We start from the raw sequence: 20676 nt of genomic DNA on the forward strand, positions 1-20676 counted from the left end.
GTTTGTACAGCTTTATTTAATTCCAAGTTACCCTTGGGTTATTTAATTTCCTGACAGCTGCAAAAACAGTGTTCTCAGATAACAATGGTTTCTAATTAGGCAATGTGCCTAAAATGGTAGAATGTTTTATTTTGACCATGACACTGATGTTTTGTATGCAGCTTGGAGATGAGAAAGTCAAGCAAGTTGGACTTCCAGCTTCCTTTGGCAGAGCTGCGTCTCTCTTGTGATCCCCAGTGAATAATGCTAAAGGCATGGCTTCTCCTCTGTCCCTACACTTCAGACACCTCTCATTGTTTTGGACTGTGTCATCAGTAAATCTGCCTTTCAGCTGGAACCACCTTCCAGAAATATGTTTTATCAGCACAGCAGGACTAACATGACTTGCACAGCTGAGGCTACAGAGCATTCCAGGGTGAAGAAAGCAGGTGAGATTTACCTGTAGCTGAGGGTTGTAGCTTCTTGGGCATTCTGTTACACTACAGGTGTAGCTTTTATGGCTCATGCACTTAGTACAAAATCAGGCAGTGATAGAAATAAACATACAAGTCAACTATTCTTCAAAATCATTTATTCAGTTTAGTAAGGTTGTTAGCATCAGGTTATCTTAATTAGATCCTGACATTATTTGTGCTTGTGGAAGGTTTATGTTTTGGACTGTACAAATTGATGATCTCTAAATTCCCTCTTGTGGCAGCAAAAAAGTGGCTGTTGGGAGGTCTGTCACCTCCTATAATTCTTAGACATCCCTTAAGTCTTGAATCTAAAAGAAAATAGGTAATTTTGTTCTGCTGTTTTGCTCCCTATTTCAATTCTTTTCCAGAGCTCACAGCTCTGACAATTCCCATCCCACTTCTTACCGTTGCAGAACTTTTAAGTTCATTAACATCCTGCTCATATAACCATGATGCAGAATTGTGCCTCTGATAAATAAATGCCTACTTAAAAGTTTTGCGACTTTAATTAAGGGTTTGCTGACCTGCTGTCAGACTTTATCCCTGCCTTTCAGCTGAGCACTATTTACATCATGTCCTGTACCACTGACCAGGGGCTCTTAGGAAGGTTTCTGTTTGGATTCTCTTTAGCCATTTGCTTTTAGGTGTCTGATCCTGCTCAGATACCATAATACAATAAAAGAGAGATTACTGCATCAATTGCAGTGTAAATAACAGTGAAAAATTATTCTCTGTAATAATCTGGCCTTACCCAGTTCTTTTGAGATGCTGGTCTCTTTGAAAGAGCTGTGGGTGTTGGCTCAGATTGGCTTTTGGCTATATGAGCAGTGTCTAAGATCTCTGTCTAAGATCAGCAGGGATAGGAGATGAGCAGGAAGTTTTTATTCTTCCTTCCTCACTACAGTTTCCTACCAGTCAATACCTGAGGGATTGCTAAATTACAGGTTGAATCTGCATTACCATATTTAATAGCTGTCAGTATACCAATCCACCACAGAGTTGTCTAACCCCTTATGAAGCCTCCTCATTCTTTCGGTCTCCCTGACATCCTCTGTCAGCACTGTGATAATTTCATTGGGTTTCAGGTGTTGTCTGTTTGCACTGTAGCATGATGATGTCTGTGGTCTGACTCAGTTCTCCTCCCAACAGTTCTTAAGGAACTTTGAGCATCAACTTGTTGTTTCTCAAAGAACTATCCACAGTGCCTCCAAGACTCTTAGGAAAGAGGATGAACAAAGCCATAATAAAAATACAAAATAACAAAGGTTGTGCCAGTTCCTCAGTTCCTCCACTGAGAACTGACTACTTATTGTTATTTTTCTTAAAAGTCCAGTGGAAAATCTTAACTTTCTAAGACAAATTCTGCCTTTTGATGAGCTATTTCACAATATATCTTCCCTTAAAATCCTATCTGTGACAGCTGTATTACAGCTATAGTGCTCTTAACAGAAAATATCCAGTAGATTTTCTCATGGTAGAGAAGAATAAAATCCTAAGATAAGAACACTTCATCAAATTAAAAGAATTACAATATGTTTGGGTTCATACCTCCCTCTGTCTTACCCCCTCCCTCTCTCTATGAATGTGCTTATGAGTTTGAGTCATATAGTATATAAATCCTAAATCCTGACTAGAATCAAAGTTAGGTGTAAGATGCAACGTGCTTCTTCAGAGATGCAACTATCTTCCTTCAGAGTAGCATAAAATCTCAGGTTTATTTTCCTTCATAATCCTTCTCCAAGATTTCTGGAGACCATCTATGCACAGTGGTAAAGGTGTTCCCAGTTTTGCTTGTCCATTTTCCTTTGGGGTTTGCTCTCTCTGGGATTTCCATCACTGTGTTCTACCAAAACATCCTCATGTTTATTTTACAAGATTTACCAATCCCTCTTCAGTTCCAACTTCCCTACACATCCACATTTATTGAATTTTTACAGTTGGAAAGAACTGTATCTCCACAGTCACAGTCTGCATTTATTGTTTGAGTTGGTTTTGGTGTACATTAAATTGAAGAGGTTGATAAAATGCGAGAGGTGATTTCTCAAGGACTGGCAGTGTCAGCAGCACTGGCGTGTTGGCTGACAAGCCCTTGGAGGGTCCCCAGAAACCTGATTTCTTTGTCTTTGTGTCTTTCACATTGCTGAGCAGACTGCATGCACTAAGTAACTGTTAACCTCTGGAGCCCTGCTAAAGTAACTCTATCTGCGAGGTATTTATTTCACAGTTGTTTTCTTCTGTTTCCCTGGGCTTGGTTAAGATGTTTATTTACTCCAAGGCTTTGAGCTGAACTTGTATACTTAGGAGCTGCCAATTTAAATATATATGTGTGTGTGTGTGTGTATACATATAAAGCCTATGTATGTTGGTGTATATACCTATGTTTGTATATGTATATATTTATTCAGGGATAGAGAAGTTGTTTAAGAAAAATCATTTTTAGCTCTTCTTTTTCAGAAACCTGCCCTTAAACTCTGGCTTAAAACTGAAAAATATGTTGGATTTTCACTATATCTGCCAGGACCACAACAAGTTTTTCTGTAGCTGGCGAGTTAAAAAAACAGCTCACACGTGGGCACTGACATCCATAAGTGAGGCAAGCCCAGCAGAGCAGGGAATCCTCAGGAGCTTGATGACAGGTTGTGTCCTGACCTCTTGAGTGCTGTTGTTGTACTGCTGACATCCTCAGGTTTTAAGTTTGGTGAATTAGGTGTTTTATTTTGTTTCTTTTAAAAAGTTAGAATTGAGCTTTTGGAGAAGTGGGATGAGAATTTATGTGGACCATCATGTGGATACACTTCTGTTGGATGCCTGTTCTTGTATTTTAGCCAGTGAAGAAAAATAAAGTAGCCTCTTAAACAAGCTCTGTGCTGTTTGGAGCAGACAGGAGTGCCTGCCCTGATGGATGTTTACTGTGGTTTATCATGCTCTAAATAGAGCAGATAGAATTTTTTTCCCCAAAATTCATTTTTAGAAATTGTATCAACAAGTTCTTGACCTAGATGAGTGCTCCCAACATGCCTCATTGTGCCTGTTTTAGTGGCTTGCATGTACCTTTCTTTACGAGGAGATGTATTTATGTATCCAAGAATCAAGGACAATCCATGAAAGCTTCTCAGATTGTCTCAGATTACCACCCATTTGGATGAAAGGAAACCACAAACTGAAACCAGTTTTCTTTCAAAAGTGCAATTTGTGTATCTCATAAACATGAAGTTCAAAGCAACTGCAGAGTGTACTTCACCAACCCCAAAGGAAAATGCTCTTGAGAAAAGGAGGTTTAATAGCTCTTTGTGGAGTGATGGCTGCATCTTTAAGTCATTTGCATCTTCTTAATTTTAAGCATATTGAGCTGGGTTTTAGAAAGCCCCTTGTGCATTGAACATGGCTTAAATATCCAAAAGATGAGGACCCCTTCCTGTCCTGCCCCATAGAAGTGAGGAAAGGCAAGCCAGTTGGATGAGGCTGGCTCTTCACAGGGGAGGAGGAGGGCATGAGCAGATGTCTCCTCCATACAGGAGTCTCCTTGGGTGGCTTGGTGTCACTTGGGCTCTGTGACAAAGGCATTGATGTTCTGTTGGCAGTGCAGAACAGTGGGTTTGGAGCAGGGCTCTTCTATGCAGGCCACAAGGCATGTGCTGGGGTACTCCTTGCAGGGCACTGCATGTTTCAGATGGTATTTGTCACTAATTCTCAGTCCTTACCCAGCTGCTTTAAAAAGTTGCTTCAGCTGAGAAGTTTCTGGAGGGAAATTTACTGGGTTAAAAACCAGCCTGTTCTATAGAGATTCCTGTGCTTGAGTTCAGTAGGCTTTTGATGGACTCTTCTAGACTGGGACACTTTTGTTGTCAGTTTTGATTAGCTGGGCTCCTGGCATAGGGTGCAGTCTGCTTCCTTGTTTGAAAATGGAGATGTGATGCTTTGAAAGCACTCAGTGGAAAACTGGGTAAAGGATAAGAGTTAAATAAAACTTTTCATCTCCTGCTTTATGGGTTTGAATTTTACTGTTTCTTTCATTTTTCCTGCAGTGAGCTCAAGGCAACTGATCTCTGGTCCATGACTAGGTCTCCTAGCCTCTGCCACGGGATAAAGAATGATAGTCATGTGGTCCAGGAAGCAAAAATCTGAAAGGCTCTTGTGTATTTACCAAGTACTTTTCTTCCAAGCAGCTATTGCAGCTCACAGGTTCTAGGTGGCAAGAAAGGTTTGAACAAAAATGCAGAAGGTCTTTATTGCCAAGATGAGTAGAAGGCAGACAAGCTTAATGTGACCAATTTCCCATTCAGAAAAGGGCTTCATTACTGATCTGAGTGTGACTAAGTTCAATTACTGAATAGTGACAATAATATAATTTTTACAGTGGACAGATAGGCAATAATCCATTGGTTTTCTCCCAGCTTCTTTCTTCAATTCTATCAGTTTGGCTACTCATGGATTAGAGAGTAAGACTTATTTGGCCTTTTTTCCTTTGAGGTGAGTGAAACAAGGCAGCTCCTTGTCAATATAAGTCTAATTTGACCTGATCTTCTCCAGTTGGGTGAAATGGTGGAGTAAGAGCTGGAGTCACTGATACACTTTATGTGAGTAGTGCAACTGCTGCAAACACATCATGCTTAGCAGTTGGGAAGCACTTAATAAAGAGAAGGTACTTGTACTCAGAAATGAGAGTGAAATTGTGTAGAAAATTCTGTCAACTAATGGTCTGAAAAATATTTTGCAAAGGCTATTTTCTACCCTTCTAATACATCTTACACTTTAATAGCCTGAACAACTGGAGAATCACACACATTAATGTCACAGTTCACTTGGGACAATTTGTTTTGCAAGATAATGAACTGTGTCAGCAAAAGTTTAGCACTTGCTCTAGGTGGGGCTGACAGTTCAGCTTTCTGGTAGCTTTGCCAGTGTTTCCCAGTAAAATGCCCATGGTCTGACTAAATCTCTGTGAAATTCTGTAACCTGGGAGGAGGTTATGTCATCACTTTCTTCAAGTATTTTTTATTTATTTTAAGGCATTCTCAAGAGTAGCTTGGAAGGAAATACTGCAAAATACTGACAGTTGATTTTTTTGAAGAGCTCTAGTCCTCTCACGCCTTGGCAGCAGAAGCGTCTTTTCATGAGAAGGCACCTTCACCTCATTAAAGTCATTCAGCCCAGGCGGAGGTTTGTGTACCCCAGAGTTTTTCAGCCACAGTGTCAGGAGTGACAATCCAGTCTGGTGGGTTTTTTGCAGTCTGTAGTGCAGCTCACGCTGGCAGAGGATGCTGTACCCCTGCTTGTGGGGGAGGCCTCAGTGGTGCAGTTGGGAGCAGACATCCTTGGGGGTGTTCAGGAGCAGGGGAGGTTTATGACCCTGGTGTTACTCTACCTCTTCAGAGGAAAAAGCAGAAGAAAGGTATAAATAGTTAGTCTGAGATTGTAGGGGACAAATCTGGGAGAGTGATGGAGGTACGGACAGGGGATAGAAGGGAAGAAGACAGGGTACAGGATCAGTGGGGAAGGCAAGAAGAGATAAAAAAAGAGTAAAGATGGACATAGCAACAAGGAGAATAGGAGGAGATGATGTGGTTTGAGCTGTACTAGAGGGCGACTGGGCTGGAGAGGTGGGAGGAGGGAAGGGAAGAAAGAGGAACAGGCTGGTGGGTGTTGGGTTTGTGGGTAAGCAGAAAGTAGCCACCTAGAGCACTTGCTCCTTGCACTGCCTACGAGGATGCTCAAGGCAGCAAGTACCTGCGAGACAACAAGCAGTCTTTGATTCAGATCAGCTCAGGGCAGTGGAAAAGGCCAGCTACATTTTCAGTGCCTGTGGCAGGAGGATGGGCTGGCTCTAAAGCAGCAGCGTGTGCAGCAGGCCGTGAAGCTCTGATGCAATTGCAGTTTTTCAGCAGCTTTCAGTGCCCAAGATGGTAGTTGTACTGGTTTTGTTTCTGAGCATTTTGTTTAACTATTACTAAAAGTGCCTGTGGTTATTAAAAAATTCAGTTTGCCTGTGCTAATTTACCTCCTCTTGTATGTGCCTCATGAGGCATTCAGTTGCATCATTACAGGCTGCTGCTTTGAGCTCTGTTACAGTGCCCAGAGCTCTGGCACTGGGGTGGCACCTGGCTGAGTGGTGAATGTGGCTGGGGCTGCAGACGGCCCTGTCCTTCCCACTGTGGGAAGCTGGAGACTAAATAAAGCAAATGGCAGGAATAGAAACACTGGTTTCATGATACATTGGATTGTGTCCCTGCCTGTGACAACCTCTGTTTGGCAGCCTCCCACCTGCAGAGCACTCAATATTGCACCACTTTAAACATTTTCACGTGTAAAATAAATCCTCAGTTGCCGTGCCAAAGTGGTTGAGTAAAGCAGGCTGCAGGATGATGATTTGTGAGTTGTCGGCAAGGAACCACCATTTTCAGCACCAGGTGCTAAATGGGTCTTTAACCTTCATTGAGGGGCTCGGGCACATGCATTAGCACTTCACTTGGTTTGCAGCGTTGCAGGATGAGCTGTTCCCACTGGGGACTGACCAGTACTGTGGAGCATGATCCCTGACTGATGATGAATGTATTGCTTTCCAAGCGTAGGTAATAGCTCCTAAATTCCAGGCTGTCCTGGGATCTGCAGTAAACTTGACCCTATGGAGAAAATGTACAGGTAATGTCCAGCTATACTGAGAAGAAGGATCGCCCTTTTCATCAAGGGCACATATACAGGCAAGTTGTAAAGGCTTAATAAACAAATAAGTAGTTTATTGATTATTAACTCAAGTGCAGATTGCTTTTACGTGTTTGAAGGACCATCTATGCCACACTTGGGAGAGATTGGGCTGCAACAGCCCCATCTTTAGTGTTTTCGTGCTCTCTTTCATCTTTAGGACCGGTTGGGGGTTCTGGGAGTGGAGAGTCATCTCTAACTGTGTCTGGTTCAGAGGTCTAGATTTGTTTACTCTAAGGAAGAGGTCATACGAGTCCAGTACAAACACAATGGCTTTGTTCCACGAGATGCTTCTCTTCTATGCTTTCTTTCATACAGTGCTGTCCCATGGCTTTTCACAACAACAGTGGGGCACAGCAGAGCTGAAAAAGTTATCTGTCCTTTGATTTGTAGGCCCCACGCTTTGGAGGTCCAGTTCTAATTCTTACAAATTAGAGGTTAGCTGTGTCAAGGCAGCACTTTGTGAACAGAGCTGGGGAAGACAGCCTGAAGGCAAGAGTCTAAGGTGAAGGCATGATGAGGTGTGAGGTTGCTGCTGGGGTTGTGTCATGATCCAGTTTTAAAGTCATTAGAAATGCCTCTTCCTGAATTAAGGTGCAAACCAGACCATATGCCAACGTCAGCAGTATTTTTATTTAATATTAAATTGAATAAAAGGTTTTATTTAATAGTAAATATGAGAGAGATAGAGGAAAAGAGAAGAAGGAAGAGAAAAAAGTAGCAGAGGTGGGGGACAGAATAAAGAAGATCTCACCATTCCATGGATCCCAGTGATGTTCCATTGATCCGCTCCAGCTGGTCATCTTGGTGGTGAAGGTCCCCTGAAAAGCCCAGAATCTGATGGATTCATGTATATTCAGGCCAAGTGGGAATGCCTCAGCACATCCCGCACGGCAGGGACCAGGCTCTCGCAGCAGACTCTGGATCTGTTGCATCATTTTGCATCACATGCAGTCCCGTGGTGCAAAGCCTCAGGAATGAGTCTGGGGAGTGCTTTGGGGTGTCTTTGGATTATGACAGCCCCTCATTTGCCTCTCACTTGAATGTCCCGTGGATGTGGCCTGTGGGCTTGGGGGTTCCACAGCTGGGCCAGTTTGTGTAAAGGAGAATGGGAGTTCAGTGCCTCTGATCAGAGGTGACACCACCCACCCTAAACCTCCCTCTCCCCACCTCATTTCATGGGGAGGCTGTATAAACCTGGCTTCTGCGGGCTCCCCAACCCCAAACCCAGCCAGAGATGATTCTCGCTGCAGCTGCTGGGTTTGGCTTTCTTGTGGATGCATTCCTTTCCCTCAGCCTTGTTTGTTTCTCCCTAGACCTGAGCTGATTGAACAATAGTGTCCCCTTTATCTTATCTAGGCAGCTTAACTTACAGTCCAAAGTTCCAGTCAGCCATCTTCAAGGAAGCTTCTGTGGTTGTAGCATCTTTATACAGTTTTTGCTGTAGGGGGCAGAACTCCTTCATAACAATGTTAAAGGCACGAACCATTTCAGTCCTGATAGGCTGTGTGCCTGTCTGCCCATGGATTGACCAGCTCCGAAGGAGAGGGTAAAGCTGGGGAGCAGGATGTTAGTCTGCATCACTTAGAGCCTCCTTCTCTGGGACATCCATCATCTCTCTCAGTCAGTTCTTGCAGAACTTGTATTTATTCTGAAGATGTCTGTTTTATTTCTTTACTTAAGAGCTTGTGCTGTGTTTCTGCTAAGCCCTGTCATGGGACTGACTTTTGCTTTTGATTGCCTGCAATGTACAGTGAAGTTCCATTTTGCACTTCTTGGATTATGTCTGCAGAAGTGAATTTAAACTATTCTTGTTTCTACTTATCTTCTTTGCTCTCCTTTGCTTCTCATGCTCTGAAAGCAGCCAGAATGTATTTTTGCTTATATCCATGGTTTCTCTGGATTAGATTGAAATGTAAACTCATGGAGGCAAGAAGCACCTCTTGGACACAAGTGCAGGGCCCTTTGGAGTACGGCTGTTTCTGCTCCATTTGGTGCAAGCGATCAGTAAAAACCTAGATTAAAAACTTAGGTCGTGCAAGCATTTAAAACCAAACTGCATGTTATATCAACCCACTCTTGGTGAGGCTTGCTGAACATCTTGATGCTGCTTTTCTGCTTGCTTTTTTTTTATTTATTTTAATAATTAGCACCTCACCTTCCTCTGCAGGGTTTTCTTTTCCCCATCTGGTACGTCCTGCAGGGTGGGCAGATAGAAGCCAAGCCACAGTGGTGCTTCTGGTTCAAGAATTGGCCCTTCCAGCCATCCTTGGGGCTGTGCCTTGTTCTGCTTGAGGGTCTCCAGAAGCTGCAGAAGTGACTGTCAGGGAGGGAAGTGGTGACAGAACAGAGGAGTGAGTGCTGCCTGCTCCCAGCTGAGCAGTGGTTGGTTCATGGGCTCCCACTGGGGCCAGCACTGGCCAGCCATCAGGGCCCCTGTCCTGGCCCCCATGCTGCAGGGCTTTTGCACCTTTTAAGTGGTTACTGCTTTGGCAGAGTTTAGATGAGCACTGCTTGTCCATTTTTTTTCATACAGACTAATCTGAAAAACCTTTTAACTGGTGTTATTTTCCATTACAGATTGGTTTGTATTGGAAAGAAAAGATCATCTTGTTGCTCTGTTTCTCCCTCTTTCTAAACATTTGCATTTCTGTTGATGAGGATTTGCAGTAATGCAGATACCTCTTGATGCATTCCAGGATAGAGTAAACACTCTGTGGAAGAAGTTCTTTGCTTATAACTAATCATTTATTCCCCCTAATTTGAATGGAAAGCAACATTTTACTTATCTTTTTAAACTGTCAGCTTAATTCTGTGTTTGTTGCCAGTGTAAACTCTTGTCTCTGGAGCATTCCGGGCAATTTACAAACAGAGAAGTTAATATATATTGTGTTCAGCACAAGTAGGCAGGGGCCACGAAATGTCAGTTCTCCTTACCTAGCCCAGACAGATTTTGGCATACCTGGAGTTGCAGGTGATGCTAATGCAGTCTGAGAGATGCTGCTAGCAGTTTCCATCATGGATTGTGCAATACATGTAATCAATAGGCTATTAAAGAGGCTACAGGCTCTCTACTGCTGGGTGATTTCAGATAATGCATTAAATACAGCTGGGAACGATAGGGCTAACTACCATAGACTGGCTGTATTTTACCTGAAGATCTTTCAACTGTGCCGGTTTTTTTTGTCTGCATGGTGTATATTACAGATGTACACAGCTCTCATCACCAAACAGGGACAGCAGTGCATGCTGTGAGTGTAGGAAGGAGGTGGTTATGCCCTGCAGATTCTGTTGTAAAAGCTAGGCAGGAATTAGGAGCAGGGCATAGTCTTTAGATGAACTGGGATCTAGTGAGATGCTTTGCAAGATGATCTGTGGCAGACACTGGTCCCAGCCCCCAAAGCTGGTATTCTGTGCCCCAAATGGAGCTCCTCTTTGCTGGAGGTTGTTTAAAAATACATGTTAGTGAAACAGAGCTCACAGGCCTCCTTGGCAGAGGGCCCATAGCTAATCACTAGAGATTTCACAGTGAAGTTTATCAGAGTGTCTGTTTGATTATTGGCTCATATTTTGTTGATCTGAGACTTTTTCTTTTATTCTTAAATTTAATACATATTGTTTATATGACTTAAATATGTTTTAATTCCATCTTAAATCAGTGGAACAATCTTTACAGTGGAGTTGGCTTTTTTTTTTTGCACAGCAGCAGCAGCATGTTTGCAGAGGCTCGTGCTTGGACATGCAGCTGGTTAGTAGGATTCTTCACAATCCCGTTGTATGCACTTCCCTGGAAGTCTCTTAAAAGTAAGAAACCAAAGAGCTCAGAAACACCATGGAACTGAACCTCAGTGCATTATGCCTCAAGGCTGTGAGGGATAACCCTGCTGCTCTCCCAAGAGAGAGGTTTGGTATGTCAGGCTGTCGCAAAGGTATGTGCAGAGAGGCTGGGCGGGAATGGGAATGCATGTTTGGGTCCACTGAGATGACCTTGCAAAGTCCAGCTGGTTTCCCTTGGCCAGAATTTGAGTATGTCAGAGTGAAACCTGATTTCTACAAGTTCACACAGTCTGTATGCTGCTCCCTTCCTTTTAAATTAAACATCCTTTTCTTTCGCCCAGGCAGGAAAGCCCCCAGGCGCGCTCCCATTGTGGCTGCGCTGTCTGGGGACAGGCTGTTTGCTGCGACTCTGGCACCAGTGCTGCAGCAGCAACTGCAGTCGGTGTTGGATAAACAGTGCCCCTCCATCTGTTCAGCTGTGGATTCCTGAGGATGCCTTTTCCCCCTGCTTTGCATACACGCACGAGGAAGCCACTGCTATCTAAGTACAGCCTGCCGAAGGGTTCATTAACAGGGGATTTAGCAGTTGTGCCATGTTTGCCTGCAGGGCTTTGATCTTGAGAAGGGCACTCAGCGGCAACACCACTGCTGCCGTATCAAGGGCCTTTATTCCAAGCACCTGGGGCTGGAGGCTCAGCAGGGAGGAGCTTTGAAATGAACTAGGAGTTTTTCTCCTGAGAACGATGAACCTTTGTCTCAGTTAAATGTGTCCTTGCTATTTTTCAATGCTACAAGTGATCGGTTATTGTAAAATCCTAAGTAGTTTGTATTGAGGAGAAATCTGTGACAAATTCAAGTAAGCTTACTGCTTTTGACATTTGTTTCTCTTAATATTTTCAGTCCTGAATGGCAAATGGACTGTATTCTTTGTGGTTAGCACGGACTACTTGCAGAAGTCTCATGCATTCATGCCTTCACAGCTCAAAACAACTTCTCAAGCCAGCTTTTCCAGCGAATTTCCTCTTCCTGAGGTTAATGGTTGAAGATCATAATAGCTAGGTGGCAGAAGTCCACAAAACAAGGCAGTATTCTCCATGTAATAATATATCTTAGTACATTCATTAAGTTTTTGTATGCTATTCCTTCTCCCCTAACTGCACTACTTCAGTCCAGATCTAACACTGTCATGCCAGCTAATTCATTTTCCTGTCTTTGCTTCCTCTTTGTCCTGCTTTCTTGGGTTTTTGCTCACGTTCACAGGAGCAGCCCTGCCAGGCTGTGCTTCCATCCTGGGCTGCAATCGCTGCCTCCAGAGTGCCGCTGTCAGTGGTGGGGTCTGCTCTGTGCTGCAATGGCTTTTAAAGCCAACCAGTCTCTCCCTGAGCTGACACAGTGCTCTCCAAGTAGCTGCATTTGTTTGTGTTTTTTCTTTCTCCACCTTCCCAGGGTTGTTTTTGTTCCTGTGTGTGACACCAGTGAAGTGCACCGCATGCTGCCTTCCCATCTAGGTAGTCCAGGGTTTGGTTTATTTATAGGTCAGGACAGCCTGAGTGGCATTTCAGGTTTAGGGAGGTGGAAGAGAGAAACAACAGAAGGGAGCAGCTTGCTAGCACAGAAGAGATTATTTGTCAGATTATGTCTCTTGCTCTTCCTGGAATCAGCTCATTCGGTTTAGAGGACCAGCATGAGAAAGGCAGAAGTCCTGGGAGTGCCGTGTTTGTCAGGAAAGCTCTGTGCTGGGATTACAGCAGCACAGAGGGCCCTTGCCTAAACTGATAGGGTGACATGATACGGGAGCTTGTGGTGTGCCACTGAACTGATTTTATTTCTGCATTCACAGGCAGTGTGCCTGCTTTGGCTCTCTTTAGGTTCAGAGATAGGAAGTGTAGGAAAGGAAATATTTCTAGCTTCTGGAAACTTTCTTCTCTTTTTTATGTAGTGCATAGTCTGGAAGTAAAAGTCTTTGTTGCTCTGCCAGTATGGCTGTTAAGAAGAAAAGATAAAAATATGCCAAAGAAGATTTTAAAGGAACACCAACAGGCAATGATCTTACCAGCAGATAAAAAAACCCTTCAGTTTTTTCTCAGCATCTCTTATGTAGTGCTTCTCCCCCACTCTCTTATTTTTGTCTTCTGAATTATCACTGTGAGATAGGAAAAAAAAATTGAGAAATTTAGTGTCTGCACGGAATCACAGCCTGTCCCTTTAAACTACAGAGAAGCCTTAGTGGAATTTCTATTCTGGGAATAGTTAATTCTGTTTGAGGCTGGGCAAGAGAGATGCACTCACAGGCTTAGTAGCAATATTTTTACTCCATTTGTTTTTTCTCTTAAGGATTTGCCTGCCTCATTTGATGGAAAGTGCATTTATTGATCAATCCTCCACTAAGGAGAAGATCTTGAAGAAAAAGAGGATGAGAGAAAGAAAGAAAAACAACCAAACAAAAAGCCAGAAGACAGTATTTGTAGCTGTAGTGCTGTTATATAATAGCCATTATGTAATGTCTGTTAGTGCCAACTAAAAATATACTGGAAGATAACTTCCAATTCATTGAAGCATTTAACTAGCATCATCCCAGGGTTTCTGGTTCTGGATTCAACCCCTTCTGCAGATGTTGCAAAGAGCTTACAAGTCCCCTAGGTAGCACAGCAACTCATTCTGTCTTTTATCCTTCTTCTTGTCCACTCTTGATTTCTTTCTTACTGGAGTTTTAGAAATTGTAAATCCCTCTTCAGGTCACCTCTCTGCATACCCCACTGACCATGCCATTGGCTCATAGAGCCTCTCTCTTAATGCTTTGTTCAGCTAAGCTTTAAATGTCTATGGCAGACACTGGGTTTCAGGAGAAGCTGAGCGTAAAGCGTAGCAGGGATTAGATTTTGCAGCAGACATTGAAAACTTGACAGCTTCATAGGTAGTGTTTTACAGGAGGCTGTTCTCCTGTAGCTGAGCTGCAGCTAAAAGTACCTTGCCTTTTCCATCCTTAAGCTTCCCCTTGAACTGCTAGCTATTGTGCCATTGTGCCCAAATGCTCAGTGCAGCTACAGTTGCAGAAATGGGCATCCAGGACACCCACAGCTGGCCCCAGTGTGATGCAGACCATGGCTTGCCCTTCCTCTCTGAAGCACAATGTCAGTGTGGCTGTGCAGAACCTGGAGTTCCATTTCCAGAGGCAGCCCAGCCTGAGCAGTGCTGCATGATGGAAGTGCCTTGGCCAGGGCTTGAGGGCAGTGGCAGCCTCTGTGGGGAGGGAAGTAGACATCAGCTGTGGTGCCCTACACAGCGTGGGTGACAGCTGTGGTCCCCTTGATACAAGGGAACATGACAGGCTGCTGAAAGCGACCCAAGGAGGGGCAGCAGGGAGGTGACCCAGACATCAGCAGCGAGCTGCATCACTGATAGGGACCCAGCAAGGTTTCTTGATTTGGACAAGAAAAGTCTAAACAATGCTGGCTGAAAAATCCATGAGCAAAAAACCTCTTTATATCCGGGATTTTAGCCTGCACAGAGCCTTACAATATTGCAAATAACATGATGTATCACAGAATTGTGTGAGTGCTTTAATTAAAGCCTCGTGATAGTGCTGGGGGAGGGTAGTAGACATGTTATCACCAGGGATGAAGCTGAGCTGTGGTTGAAGCAACTTCACACGGAGGGATTCAGAAAGCGGGGTTTGGACTCCCCTCTGGTGCTGTAATTGATGTAAAACATTGCCATTTCTGTTCTTAATTATTGAGAAGTCATGGTGCTGTTCTGTACCTAAGCACTAAGACTGTGCAATGGCATAAATCTAAATTCAGGTTTGTTACTGCAGTAAATACATCCTGTTAATGAACAATGGTCAAGGAGACTAATAGCTCCATTGCAGGAATAACAGGTGAGGAGAGAACTGTCCCAAGCCCTCCAGAATCACTGTTTCAATCCCCAGATGGGATCAGCGGGAGGTTTTGTTTTTCAGAAGAGCATAGGTTTAGTATGTCTGCAAGATTTACTCCAAGACAAGTCTTGAAGCATTTGTTTTGCATGAATTTACACAAGAAGCATCTTGCAACTGCATCCACACAAGCATTATCTACATCAAGCGACACGTTTTGTTCTTGAAGGTGCAGAAGAAGTCTTTAGTACATATCATAGTTACTGTTGTTGCTATTGCTTTATTACAGCAGCAGAATGAAGTGGGAGTGCATGTAACTCCTAGTTTAACTCGATTTTTCTGCAGGAACAGAAATGTTGACAAACTAATGAAGGGAACCAATGGTGCTTTGTGCGTGTATTGGCTATGTGTCAGCTGCAATGACAAGGGCAGTTATGTTGTGTCAAGTTTTAATAAGGGGGAAACCTCATAAGTAGAACTAAGATTTTATCCTGTTGTAGATACTGGCGAACCCAATGGGAAGAATGATGATGGCTGACTTATTTCAGAAGGCTGAATGAATTCTTTATTATAATTATGCTATGATACATTAATATACTATATAAAAGAGGATACTAAAAACTACATGCTACTCTTTCTAACTATCCTATCTAACTAACTCACTCACAACTCGTGACCCTGTTCTCCAGAGCCCAGACACAGGTGGATCCCACTGGCCATCAGGCCCAAACAATCCACCTGATCCAACCAGGCACTCGCTCCAGGTAAACAATTCTCCAAACACATTCCTCAAGAGAAAAACAAGGAGCAGAAATAGAAATTGTTTTCTCTTTCACTTCTCTCTGTGAACCTTTATAAAAATCGTGAGAGAGAGAGAAATCTGCTTGCCACATTATCCAACAAGTATTTTTGTCTGCTTGCTTTTAACTGAAGCAGCCTACTTTCTGCCACATGAATGTGCTTCACATCCTAGCTCCTGGCCACATGCAGGAAGCCTTTCTGCTGGAAGATGCCTATGTAGAAAGGGCAGTGGGTACTGGGTTAAAGCAGTGGATCAGGACACAGAAATCGTATCATGTGTGATCAGAGGTTTTAACCGGGTTCTGTGTTGATGCTTGTCTCTGGTAGTTGTTGAGTGATGTGGACGCTTACTCAAAACTACAGCAAATTAGGCGAGTGATAATTGTTTAGCACTCTGGGATACAGATTAGGACTCTACAGACTCAGGCCAGCATGATTTGCTTTCTGTGGGGTAAGATACGGTGCACAGTGCTTATTCTTTTATTTGTATGAAGGCAGGGAGAGAGTATACAAAAGCTTTTTGCTGAGGTGTGTGTGAATAGAAACCACTCTCCATTTCTTTGTGTTTCGGATCACAGGCGGCAGACACTTGGAGAAAAAACATGTAAAAGCTGTGGAAAAAAGAGGCACTGGATTTACTGCTGCCTTGCTGGTCCAGCCACGCACAGTTAGAGCAATACACTCACTTTGGTCCACTTCCCTTGGTGACAACAGCAGCATAATAATTGAAGACATGACCATAAATCTTTTAGTGTGAGGAAAAAGCTGGAGGTCTGAAACATTGAATAGGGAACAAGTTTCACTGTCCTACGCATGCTCCCCCATGGGAAATGCACAGGGGCAGCCAGCATGGAGCAGATGCTGGACCACTGGCTGTCCTTGGAAAGCTGGAAACGATTGCACTGGAGGTCCTCAGTGTGCTTTTAATGGGGCCAGTCTGGGGAGTTGGCTCTGCTGCATCATGATTTTATATGCTTATGGACAAGATGTGTTGAGGAAAGCATTCATTATGTTCTGAATAGGCACAAATAAACCAGGGAGTACTGTATCAGTGATATTGTTGTGTGGGATTGTTATCTAAAATACTCTTTCATCTGTAAGCTCTGACCAGCTCTTTGACTGGAAATCAGCTGGGTTTGTAATTGTGCCTATGTTTAAATTGTGCTTTCCTTTAAATGTCTTTAGTCTACATCTTGCATTAAAAATACACGTAATTTTATGGCCAGAAGATGCCCTGGCTGTTCCTCCTGTACAGCTGTTTCACTACCTAATAGGCCATAGCCATTAAATCACCCCCTGCAGTGACCTGCACATCTTTAAGCATTTAAATGACTTCTGTAAATTAAGCTTTTAGGATTAGTCATCGTAGATTTGCAGCATCATTGGTGTGTTGCCAAGGACCCCAGTTTTGTCACCATGACTACTACCACAGGGTTACTGAGAAACACAAACTGCAGGGAAGTTTATTCACATGCCAGAATGTGAGTGAGTGATGATGTTTCACCAACCACAGCCAGAGGAGCACCTGGTTGTTTATATCCAGAACAGCCTGGAGGTGGGCCTCCAAAAGGGAGAAGATGCTGTTATCCATCCAGGGAAAAATCACCATCATACTTATTTCTTATATTGTCACTTGTTTGTGTTCAATAAATAGTGTGCTTGGAGAAGATTGGGACGTGTGTGCCTACTCTCCGAAATGCTCTTATCCTCTGGGGATTATCCCTTCCCAGGAAAGGCAGCCCTTCACCGTGAAGCTGCAGGAGAGCTGATCCTGTGATGAAGTAATTGTAATGACCAAATCCCGTGGTACTGCCTAGTGAGGTGAAGTGTCATGTTTGGGAGATTTTTTTTTTTTAAACCTGAGCACTGAAAAACAGAATGCCATGGTTTGTCTCCAGTGGGGAATATACAACCCAGCTCTTCTCTGCTATTGCTTCTTTAAATTATATGCCTACCTTGTGCAAGGGCAAGCTCCTGGCTCCTGTATTGATTTTCTTTAGACATTTGGGAATCAAGTCTTTAGAAATACCACTGCTGCAAACTCTTCCAGTGCCATCTCCTCCAGTTTGGTGCTCTTCCATTGTTTGAAAATGCATCCCTGTAGCTCTCCTCCACCTTATTCCACTGCATCTTCATGGATATCCAACATTTATATGTGAGTTTACCTGGGAGATCTTGAAGAGAATGTGCATTTGGTAGCATTATCTGGTGTATTTTTCCCTATAGTGTTGATATTCATGGCTCTTTCTCATGTAGTTTTCTCTTGTTCCTCAGCATCCTGATTTGTTTCATAATGGCTCAGGACCAAAGTTGTCCTCCTGGCTGAACCTCCTGTCTCCTGCAACATGTCCTGGACTCTCCTACTGAATCCTTCAACAAAACTGTGCCAGAAATCATCAGTTCACTGTCACCTCATAGAAGAAGGGTCCAAGTTTTGAAATGTCTTATACAGTCCTTGGAGGAAGAAGGAAATCCAGGGAATGGTTCTTGGCTCCTTATCAGCTCTGTAGGCACTTTGTCATGCTCCAGGCAGGAGTGCTGATAAACAGGCTGCCCAGCAGTGTGCTTAGTGCCAGGCAGGAGCAAAGCCCTTCTCAGAGTGTTTTTCTTCACGCATGAATCTGCCTTTTCCAACTCATCCCATCCTGCTCCCATCTCCTTTCATGGGAGGTCCTCACAGCTCTTGTAGCTGAGCATCTCTGTAAGGGTGGCTGCCCCGTCTGAACATGGGATCCTCCCTGTGCTGTTCCACCGGCTCTGGGCTGCCAGCTTGCCGTCTTGGCATGAATGCCAGAGTGGGTTTTTTGTTTTTTAAAGAGATTCTTTGAATTCAAAACACAGCAAATTCCTGGCGGAGGCAGCTGATGGATTATGCTCTGTGAGTGCTCTGTGCCTGGGACTTGCTCTTCTGTGATCCTTCTCTGACCTTCCAGCAACAGTGCCAAAAACCTCTGTTGTGGGTTACAGATCAAAAATGCATAAATAGAATGAACCAATTTGCTGGGGTCAGGAAGGGGACAAATGCTTCTGATGCCAACTCACATGTGTGACCTGAAGACAAACTGTCTGTCCTACAAGCCAGCTACTCCCTGAAAATGGGGCTGGTCTGGAGAGAGCACAGCTGTGTGCTTACATGTTCTCTGGAGGAGCATGTCTAGTGACGAACACAACTACGTGACATGCTTGTATGCTAGTAGACCACCACAACCCAACTGCTTCTTCCATTTAGGAGGTTTCCCACTTAAACCATTCTGGTTTTCTTCTTATATTTTGGTTTTATCTCTTACTTCCCACAAATAAGCTGTTGGGTTCTTCACCAATGTGGTTCCCCTGAACATAACTGCTTTTGCAAGGTACTTTCACCTATGGAGTAAAGTGCTTGTTCTGAGGTCTGTGTGGGTGTTGGGGTTTAGGAGTTCTCCTTTTGTTTTTTTTCTCTTAAGAGAATTTTCTCCCTTTTTTTTTTTTTTGTTACTTAGAGACAATAACGACCAGGGACTTAGGAGAGACAAAATTTCTTTGGGAAGGCTGTGGCTGGCTGCCCTCTTAGCTGGAGGGTTTCTCATGGAGGGGCAGAGATATTGCAAGAACTGGGCTGGGAAACCGGGCAGGATGGAGCTCCCAGCCCGCTCTTGCTCTCGGCATGGTGAGGGGAAGGAGGCTTCAGTCGCTGTGGGGAGAGTTCCCCACCACTGCGGGGTTCTGTCTTCTGCCTTTCTCCTACCCTGAGTGCAGCTCTGCTCGTAAGAGCGGCCGTTGCACTGGGGCCTTATCAACACCCTGCCTCACTAAAAAAGGGACTTTCACCGTCCGCTGGGTGCCTCAGGGAAACCTCAGGATCCCCGAGCCCCTTCCCCTCCCAGGGAGCCTCTCCCAGCCCTGTTCGGGAGCCGGGCTGCTGCCGCCCAGCCGTGCTGTGCCTCTGCTTCTGCCGCAGGGTTTTTGCTCCACTGTAGCCCACACTCCCTGCCTGCCGGGACTGCAGGCGGTCACAGCCACAGCCACAGCCGCCGAGTTCCTGCCGCAGCGCAGCCCCGCCGCCCAGCCCGGCCGCCATCACCGCGTGCTGCCCGCGCCGCAGCGCCCCCTGCCGGCCGGGGCAGCGCCGCGCCCGCCCTGCCCGCCGGGAGCCAGCAGCGCCCCTGGCGGCCGCGCCCGGAACTGCAGCGAGGGGAAGCTCCCTTCTCTCTGCAGCCGGGCCAGGCTGGGCTGGGTTTGTGCTGCTGCTGCTGCTGCTGCTGCTGCTCTGCTGCTGCTGCTGCTCTGTGCTCGCCTTGTTATACACACTGGCAAGGAACTGTTATTCCTTTTCTCATATCTCTGCCTGAAAGGCCTGCAATTTCCAAGTTATAATAATCCGGAGGAAAGGGGGTCATGTTTTCCAGTGTCAGTCCCTTCCTGTATTTGCATTTACCTTGGCTGTTCTGGAGAAACAGGGGAAAAATACATTTCCACTTCAGAACCATCTTGGCATAAGTGATTTTTGTTCCTGTTTCTTCCAAGACTGTTTGCACTGATCCCAGGGTGGAAATAAAGATGTAAAATCCTGAGCTATCATAACCCTGTTTGAGTTAACTGGCTGCCTCCAAAGTACACTGCCTGGTGTTGAAAGCATCTCATTTTTAATTATTATTAATGTTGCTATTTTGATGGCACTTAGCACTGGATTACTCAAAAGCCTGGCTGTCTCAGGAACACCAGTGTTATCCGTAGGCAGTGCAGAGAGGACTCAGATTTTGCCAAGCCTCATTCAGCTATGGAAGAAACCCTTCTGTGCCCTGCTTCATTTTCAGCTCTTCTATCCTGGTTGGTTTTATCTGTGGTTTCTAGCCTATGCTCCACCTCCATCTCTGTATACTGACGAAGGAAGCGTTGTGTTGAAATGTTAATGTTCAGATTCTAGCTGTGAGCAGCAGCGCTCGCATCCTGCTGTGTAATATTCCTTGTCACGGGCTGCAGTGCTCGGTGGCTGGGCCAGGCTGCCTTCCCTTCTCTCCCCATGCCAGCCACTCTGCAGGCCTTGCCCCAGCTCTGGCACTGTGCTCTGGGGAGCTGTGCTGGGCACTGCTC

At 44.6% G+C, this 20676-nt stretch overlaps 1 protein-coding gene across 6 annotated transcripts in view; it reads left to right on the forward strand.

The window, feature by feature from the left end:
- CASTOR2 (cytosolic arginine sensor for mTORC1 subunit 2) overlaps positions 1-20676 on the forward strand; it is a 116846-nt gene that overhangs the window by 70270 nt on the left and 25900 nt on the right. For 2 of the 6 annotated variants that reach the window (XM_068210142.1, XM_068210144.1), the window contains exon 3: positions 10858-10902. The exons of 2 other annotated variants lie outside the window; for them this stretch is intronic. In XM_068210142.1, coding sequence (XP_068066243.1) covers positions 10858-10902 — 45 coding nt within the window. Of the gene's footprint in view, positions 1-10857; positions 10903-10928; positions 11084-20676 lie in introns of those variants that run through there. 2 more of the 6 variants (XM_068210143.1, XM_068210148.1) reach the window with 2 other exon arrangements.

Source organism: Anomalospiza imberbis, chromosome 20 (genome assembly GCF_031753505.1).
Source record: "Anomalospiza imberbis isolate Cuckoo-Finch-1a 21T00152 chromosome 20, ASM3175350v1, whole genome shotgun sequence".
Classification (NCBI taxonomy): Eukaryota; Metazoa; Chordata; class Aves; order Passeriformes; family Viduidae; genus Anomalospiza; species Anomalospiza imberbis.